At 41.8% G+C, this 8,932-nt stretch overlaps 1 protein-coding gene across 1 annotated transcript in view; it reads left to right on the plus strand.

Annotated features, from left to right (window-relative positions):
• Positions 1–8,715, plus strand: part of LOC146798566 (transmembrane protein 272-like) — a 256,427-nt gene extending 247,712 nt beyond the window's left edge. The window contains exon 7 of the mRNA XM_085627986.1: positions 7,490–8,715. Coding sequence (XP_085484112.1) covers positions 7,490–7,674 — 185 coding nt within the window. The 3' untranslated portion in view covers positions 7,675–8,715. The remainder of the gene's footprint in view (positions 1–7,489) is intronic.
• Positions 8,716–8,932: the final 217 nt, after the last annotated feature.

Raw genomic sequence — 8,932 nt, forward strand, 5'->3', positions numbered from 1 at the left:
GCATAACATTAGGCGCGGTCCATGCAGGTAACAGCTGGGGGGCAGTGGGGCCGTGTAAGGGGGGATTCCGAGGGACGATGCAGAGGGAAAATTAATTATTTATTTAATTTTTCCTTGGCATTGTCCCTCGAATCCCCCCTTACACGGCCCCACCGCTGTTACCTGCACGGGCCGCGGCTGCATAACACACCATCCAGTAAGTAGCAGGTAAAAAAATGTAATAACGTTATTGGCTATGTGTATACATTGTTCACCACATACTGAATTGTCTCTTGATACTTATCAAATGGTTTATGCCTGAAAACCATATACCAAAATGCTTTATGACCTGAATATAGGGCCAGATGTATGACCCTTACAATTTGCGAGTTGTAAATTGCGTCATTTTGCGACTCACAATTTGCGATTTCCAAAATGTAATGTACAACAGAGTCTCAGACACTCTTTGCGATTCCAAATGGGAGCGCAAATTGCCTGCCTCATTAATATACATGGGGCAGGTGCAATTTGCGACCCCATTGGGAATGGCTAGCACTCCCAGGGATGGTGGCCTGCTGGGATCAGCAGACCACCATGCCTGTGACTTTTTCAATAAAGCAGTTTATTTTTAAATCCAGCCTGTTTTCCTTAAAGGGATGTGTTTAAAAAAGAAAAATGAAACGTTTCAGTTTCATTTTTTAAGAGTAGGCAGTGGTCTGTGGGACCACTGCCTCCTCTTAAAAAATATTTTTGCATACATTCACAAAGAGGAAGGGATCCCCTTGAAGTAGGTGGTAAACTGTGAGTTTGCAGCCTCAAGACAATTTTAAATTGAAGTGCGAGGCGCTAAAAGAAAGGGACGCCCATGGCACATCCCTTCCTAATAGCGAGTCGCAAACCCTATTTTGCGAGTCTGTAATAGGTTACCGACTCGCAAAATAGGGTTTGCACATGGGGCAGACCTATTTTGCGGTCGCAAACGGGCTAATTTCCCATTTGCGATTGCAAAAAATGGTCATACATCTGGCCCATAGTGGGGAAACATCGTTTACTTTGCGGTATTTACACCCCAATACCTTTACAACGCAGGTATTACAACGCAAGTCATTACAATGACTTGCGCTGGATGGCGCTCTAACCTAACGAATACTATGATGTATTATTCCAACACCTTCCCTACTGTATGTAGACTGGAGTTGGAATAGTAAATCATACTATTCCTAAGTCCGGTGCCCTCCAGCGCAAGTCGTTGTAACAACTTGTTTTGTAACGCCTGCGTTGTAAAGGTATCGCTGTGTAAACACCGCAATGTAACGTGGTATATTCCTCATAGTGTACTAAATATTATTTACAAAGTGATTGTCCATTTGGGTATATAATTTCACTTACATCACATGGGAGCTATAATTTTGTAGACAATATTTAGAGAGTAATATTTATGTCCGATTATATTCTGGTATCACCGCCGTATCAAAATGTATCTAAATCGTGCTAGCTACTTCCAAGATGGCCGGTGAGTGCACATTTTAATAATTAAAGATAGATGTACAACTTAAAAGCACTTAACAAGGTTCAGCTTCATTTACCACCAACGTTGACGCTCAGATGACATTGTCGACCTGATGCTGGCAGCAGTTCTCAATTTGATGGGTGAAGTGAACTGATAGCTCACAAGTGAAGGTGGATAATGCTTGAAGAAATCTTAACCACGGGAAGTCCTCTGGATATCATTCATTGCCCCTGCCTTTAGCTTGCACGTGCCATTAGAGAAGAAAATCACTATATGCAAGTCAATCTTGGCATCAATCCAAAAGGCACAGTCCAGCTGGATAAGCTTATCTCTGAATAGAAATACAAGCTAATGTGGATGTGTTTCGTCTTTGTTTTGGTTCATCTGTCAGGTGCAGCTTGAGTCCACATCTGGATCAACCCTCCAACCTAGCAAAAGGGCATAAGGGTGATGGGTGAGAAGGCTCTGATCAGTCTTAATCACCTTTAATTCCTCAGGCGCACATTCCCTTCTGTCACTTCTTCGCTTGTTCCAGAATGTATTTCAATCATTCTTTGCCATGGCCCAAAAAGAGCAGCCCATGCAAAACTGCCAGTCCATGTGCTTCTGAATGAGAATGCAATACACCCCAGACACTATCAGTCAGCACAAGCATGATGAATGCAAATGATTGAAGCAATCTTAGCTCCTCAGAATTCCTTTGCTTAGCATTCCATTCAATCACCATGAATATAGCATGAAATTGTGCACAATGTTATCCCGGAGGATAACAACAAGCATTGGAAAAAAAATAGGTCTTGCCCATGCAAGAGCTATTGACTTTGCCAATGTGTTTTAGCCATATTGTACAACAGGGTGGCTCCTGTTCAGCATGGCTAAAAGTTAGTGGCATATAGGAGAGTGGAGTGTCGTAGAGTGGAATAGCGGAGTGGAGTAGAGTGTTGTAGAGGGGAGTGGCTTAGAGTGTTGTGTATTGGATTGATATTGAGTGTAGTCGTGTAGAGTGGCGTACAGTGGAATGGCGTAGAGTGCACTGCTGTAGAGTACAGTGGCGTAGAGTGTTGCAGAGTATAGTGACATAGAGTGCTGTAGTGTAGAGTGCTGTGGCATAGAATTTAGTGGCATACAATGCACCGCCATAGAATGTAGTGGTTTAGATTAGAGTTTTGCATGGTAGAGTAAAGTGGTGCAGAGTAAAGTAAAGTGGCATAGAGTACAGTGTCATAAAGTGGTGCTGAGTAGAGTGGTGCAGAGTAGAATATAGTGATGTAGAGTGCAGTGGTATAGAGTGCAATGGCATAGGGTGTAGTGCTGCAAAGTGCAGTGGCATAGGGTGGAGTGATGCAGAGTAGAGTGGCGCAGAGTGCAGTGATGTAGAGTGCATTGGCATAGAATGCAGTGTTGCAGAGTAGAGTGGTGTAGAGTATGGTGGTGTAGAGTGCAATGGTGTAGAGTAGAGTGGCATAGAGTGTAAAGGCATTGAGTGGTGCAGAGTAGAGTGGCAAAGAGTGGTGCAGAATAAAAACAGTGCTGTAGAATGTAGTGGCTTAGAGTGCAATGGCATAGGGTGTAGTGCTGCAAAGTGCAGTGGCGCAGAGTGCAGTAGCATAGAATGCAGTGTTGCAGAGTAGAGTGGTATAGAGTACAGTGGTGTAGAGTGCAATGGTGTAGAATAGCATAGTGTGGTGCAGAGTAGAATGGCATAGAGTGGTGCAAAATAGAATATAGTGCAGTAGAATGCAGTGGCTCAGAGGGCAATGGCATAGAGTGGAGTGCTGCAGAGTGCAGTGGCACAGAGTGGAGTGATGCAGAGTAGAATGGCATAGAATGCAGTATTGCAGTGTAGAGTGGCCTAGAGTTCACTGACGTAGAGCGCAGTACTAGAGAGTAGAGTGTTGTACAGTGCAGTGGTATAGAGTGGCATAGAGTGCATTGGCATACAGTGGAGTGACATAAAGTACAGTGGCATTGAGTACAGTGGTGCAGAGTAGAGCACAGTGGCCTAGAGTAGAGTGCTGCAGAGTAAAGTAGAGTGTTGTGGCGGGGAGTGGAGTGGAGTGGAGTGGAGGAGAGTAAACTGGACAGATGTGGAGTGCATTGCCGTAGAGTGTTGCAGACTATGGTGGTGTAGAGTGCATTGTTGCAGAGTAGAGTGTCATAGAGTGCAGCCGTGTAGAGTGGCTTAGAGTGGACTGGCATAGAGTGTCATGTTTGGAGTGGCATTGAGTGGAGTAGCATACAGTGGAGTGGTTTAGAGTAGCGTGGACTGGTGTAGAGTGCATTGGCATAGAGTGTTGCAGAGTATAATGGTGTAGAGTGCGGTGGCATAGAGTGCAGCAACATAGAATTTAGCGGTGTACAATGCAGCATCATAGAATGCAGTGGTGTAGATTAGAGTGTTGCATAGTAGAGAAAGTGACGTAGAGTGCACTGGTGCAGAGTGGAGTGGTGCATAGTAGAGCAGAGTGGCGTAGAGTGCAGTGGTGTAGAGTAGAATGCTGTACAGGGCAGTAGCATAGAGTGCAGCAGCATAGAGTGGAGTGCTGCAGAGTGCAGTGGCGTAGACTGAAGGGATGCAGAGTAGAATGGCGAAGAGTGCATTGGCATAGAATGCAGTAGTGCAGAGTAAAGTGACGTAGAGTTCAGTGACATTGAGTGCATTGGCATAGAGTGCAGTGCATAGAGTAGAGTGGCGCAGAATGCAGTGCCATTAAGTATAATGGTGCAGAGTAGAGTGCAGCGGCATAGAGTAGAGTGCAGTGGCAAGGAGTGGCATAGAGTGGAGTGGACTGGTGTAGAGTGCATTGGTGTTGCAGATTATCGTGGCATAGAGTGCAGTAGTATAGAATTCAGTAGCGTACAATGCAGGATCGTAGAATGTAGTGGTGTTTTTAGAGTGGTGCTTAGAAGAGTGCAGTGGTGCAGAGCCGAGTGGTGCAGAATACAGTGGTATAGAGTACAGTGCTGAGAGTACAGTGTTATGTTATGTTATGTTATGTTATGTTCTGGGGCATTTATTAAGCGCACAGCTACTCCAAGGAGTGTCCCGGCGCTGACATCCCCTCCCATTCTAGTTCTGAAAAAGCCAAGTTTTCACACCCTTACGAAAGTTTAAAAGGTCACATTCCTGTCGCAGCTTAAAAGGAAGGCTATTCCATAGCTTTGCTGCCACCACCTGAAAGGAGCGACCACCTTTACGAGAAAGGAGAAATTTGGGCACATTTATTAAATGTTGTGAGCATGAGCGAAGTGTTCTGAAGGGTTTATGTAGCTGAATCTTGTTTCTAAGATATGGCGCACCAATCTTATTGTGCAGTGCAGTGGTGCAGAGTAGAGTGACAGAGAGTTGAGTGGTGTAGAGTAGTGCAGAGTTGAATGGCATGGATTTCAGTGTAGTGGTCTAGAGTGGAATCATGCTGAATGCAGTGACATAGAGTGCAGTGATGCAGAGTAGAGTGATGTAGAGTGCAGTGTCATAGTGTGCCATGGCGCAGAGTAGAATGATGTTGAGTTCATTGATGGAGAGTGCATTGTTGCAGAGAGGGTGTCGTAGAGTGCAGTGGTGTAAAGTGGCATAGAGCACAGTGCTGCAGAGTAGAGCAAGGTGACAGAGTGCAATTGTGTTGAGTGCATTAGCATAGAGTTTAATAGCGTAGATTGGAGAGTAGAGTCGTGTAGAGTGCAGTGGCATAGAGTGAAGTGGCGCAGAGTGGAGTAGAGTGCAGTGACGTAGAGTGCAGTGGCATAGAGTAGATTGTTTCAGAGTAGAGTTTAGTGACAGAGTAATGTGGTTCAGGGCAGAGTGCAATGGTGTAGAGTAGAGTGATATAGAGTGAATGACATAGAGTAAAGTGATATCAGGTGCAGTGGTGCAGAATACATTAGAGTGGCATACAGTAGATTGGCGTAGAGTGTATGGGCATAGAGTTGAGCATTAAAGAGAAGAGTGCATTGGCATCAAGTGTTTCAGCATAGAGTTCAGTGGTGTAGAGTGCAGTGTTGCAGAGTGGCATAGAGTTGAGTTGTGCAGAGGAGATTGGACTGGCCTAGACTGGAGTGGTGTTGAGTGCAGTGGTGAAGAATGCAGTGGAGTAGAGTAGAGTGGCGTACAGTGTATTGGCATAGAGTAGAGTGGTGCAGAGTAGACTAGAGAGGCATAGAGTGAAGTGGCGTAGAGTGCAGTTTCACAAGGTGCAGTGAAATGGAGTGGTGTAAAGTGTAGTGGTGCAGAATAGAGTGCAGTGGTGTGGATTGGTGCAGAGTTGAGTGGGGTAGCATTAAGTGAAGTTAGCATGGTGTGTTAGTGCACTATCATTACAGACAACACATCTTCAATTTAAATGATAATTACATTTGCACAGACAGTGTTTTACATATAAAACTATACAGTACACAAACAATATTGTGTGGAAATGGCATCACCTAGTGTATTGATTTGTTTTCATCATATTAAAGTATCTGTTTCCAACATACTTCAGAATAACAATGTTTCATTCGTACATTCCTAATTCTGATATATTCTGAAATACTTGCATAGGTCATTTAAAATGTTGTGTGATAGAAAAAACCTTTGCTACCCCCAGTATCCAGGTAGATTGTCACAAAAATACTTTTACTTTGAAGTCTGATAAAGAAAAGTAATCACCAAGCTCCCTCAGAAGACATAGCCTGGCCTTTGACCTCTGTCTTTGAATGCACAGCAAATATGACAAGAGCAAGATTCACACAACTGTTTACAGAAAGGAACACTTGTGGAAGAATAGAAGGGGTGTTGGTGTGAAAAGGATTTGCTCCTTGGAAGGGACAAACATACACTTGACAGCCTAAACTAAACCAAGCCAGAAAATGTGAGTTACAAACCACACAACCAGTGGTAAGAAAGGGCGGAATGCATTCCCAGGGAAGCTTTCCGAATGTACCTAAGATGTCTTTAGCAAACCAGACAGCTACGGCTTCGACCTAAAAATACATTTTGAAACAGTGTATATAGCCATCAGGTGCTTTTCAACCAAGCTTTGAGCCTTGTACTGACACGACTTAAGAATTCATTTAAATACATTTAATTACATTTTAATGATTTATTTAAAGATTTATTTTAAAAATTCCACTTACAGAAATGTTTTTATTTTTATTTAATATTTATTAAATATTTACAAAAGTTATGCATCATATAATTTGAATTAATCATTTTTTTTATTTAAACAAAATATTGTTACATTTATTTTTAAAAAGTGTATTAAAATAATTACACTATTTTTTAATTGTACATAACAAAGTAACATTAAATAAATGTATATATTGGTTGAAAGTCGAAAAAGGTTATTTTATTTTAACATTATTTCACTTGGAGTTTTATGTTAAGTGCTTGGCTACCTCCATTATTTTCTATGGAAAGGTATTGCAGTTCCAGTTGTTGGCCATCTGTGGTGTTGGACTTACTGAAAATCTGAGCTGGGGTACATTTACAATTGTTTTTGGATGTTTTTGGCTTTAGTAGTTTAGAAGTGCAGTTTGTGAATAGCAATGGACTTTCTCTTTTGTGGCTGGGTGTCAGTCTCTTCCTAGACTCCTCCTTAACTCTTCCCATTTTCCAGCCATTGCCGCCAGCACTCTCACATTTACTACTGAAACGTAGGCTGCCTTGAGGGAAGACCTCCACAGTTGAGGCAGAGAGCTCTGTGTAGAAAAAATAGGTGATGCAGAGACAGAGGGCTCCTCATGTAGATTTGTGAATAACATTTTGTAGTATCTCAGTAGTGCTATTTTAGTACTAATAAACATACTACAAAATACGGCTTGTGAGCTGCCCTCTAGTGTTTCTCAATTTTATGACTATATCCATGATGAGGAAATAGGATTACAAATAAGTTATTTTGCTTCTTCAACAAGGAAATGGGGTATGGCTTGTAAAGGGGAAAATTGCTTGAACTTAACATGTAGAAATGAGATGACATTGAATCACCATCTCCTTGACGTTTTTCTCCTGCTTCATTTTTCTAGGAAGTGTCTGGGTCTTCCAACGCTACACAACCTACCCTGGGCAGTGCCACCGGACCCTTTACCTGTTTGCGTTCTGGACGCTTATCACCCATTTCATCGGCTGTGCCATTGTCCTCTCTGGAGTCTTGGTCTACTGCTGCTACTTCTGCATGCTACTGCTTGCCTGCCAGGCTGTGAATGGGTAGATGTCTCAAGACAGTCACCTGGAGACCTGAGCCATAAGCACTATAGACCTGTATGGGCCCTTGGGGATTTGTGGGTGGGCTCCTAGCTCCTCACTCTGTCCCCTTTGTGTTCACTGTTCTCTCTCCAGTGATCCAGGTATGAGAGATCTGACCTGGCCATGCATCCAGCCAGAGCTTAAGTGGATAGTGTGATACCAAGGGTTGTTACTCAGGGGGTTAATTTATTGATGAGAGAGGCTGTCCCATTATAAGCCAGCAAGCGATGGATACCAAAGGGTCACAAGAGCCAGGAATTCACTGCTACAGAAGACAGACTCTTGGTGTGTTGTTTTTGCATGTTTGTCTGCGTACCTTTTTTAAATGTAATGTAATGAAAAGAAACAAGATTTTTCAAAGGAAAGTATTGAAGATGGCTGAAGGACCTCTGAAAAGTGTTGCCCAAATAGCTAAAAGATGTGAGCCAGATCCTGAAACACAGGAGCCTGATCCTTAAATTATTCAAAATGAGACCTTAGCTGTGATGTGAAAAGTTGGAGACCATAGCGTGGAGGGCACAGTTTCTAGTTGAATGCTGTTGCCTTCTGCAATTCTGAGCAGAGAACAGCAAAAATATAAAGTACTGAGAAATAGCCGGCAAAAGGACCTAGGAAGGCCCCCCTTGTACCTACAAGCTCCAAATTTCAGGAATAGTTTCCTTTGTATGACTCTCAGTCCTAGGGTATGCGAGGGAGAGCCAACATTGTTTGCTACTTCACAACTCACAATGACCAACCTCTATTTCCTTGATGTAACTGTGAATATCCTTTACACCTGAACACAACAAATCACTGACAGAATATCGAAGGTCAGAATATCGACCTACAGAAATATCGACGCAAGGATATCGAAGTCAAGAATATCACCATGCTATCTACATTATGGTAAGTACAAAAATATCGATGTCAAAAATATCGATGTCAAAAATATCGTTGTTAAAAATATTGTTTTTTATTTAAGTTAAAAAAATAATGTAAAATAAAGTAAATAATACATATAATTAAAATGAACATAGTTTAAAGTATTTTAAAATGTTTAATAATTATAAGTTATATATATATATAATGTAAAAATAAGTTACACATATACATGTAATATATAATATATATATTTACTAATAATTTTTAATAAATATTTTGATAACATAACTTTTTCCTAAAATATCATATAAATTATAAATACATCTATACACATAAAACAATAATATAAATAACAATTAAAT

Source organism: Triturus cristatus, chromosome 9 (genome assembly GCF_964204655.1).
Source record: "Triturus cristatus chromosome 9, aTriCri1.1, whole genome shotgun sequence".
Taxonomy (NCBI): Eukaryota; Metazoa; Chordata; class Amphibia; order Caudata; family Salamandridae; genus Triturus; species Triturus cristatus.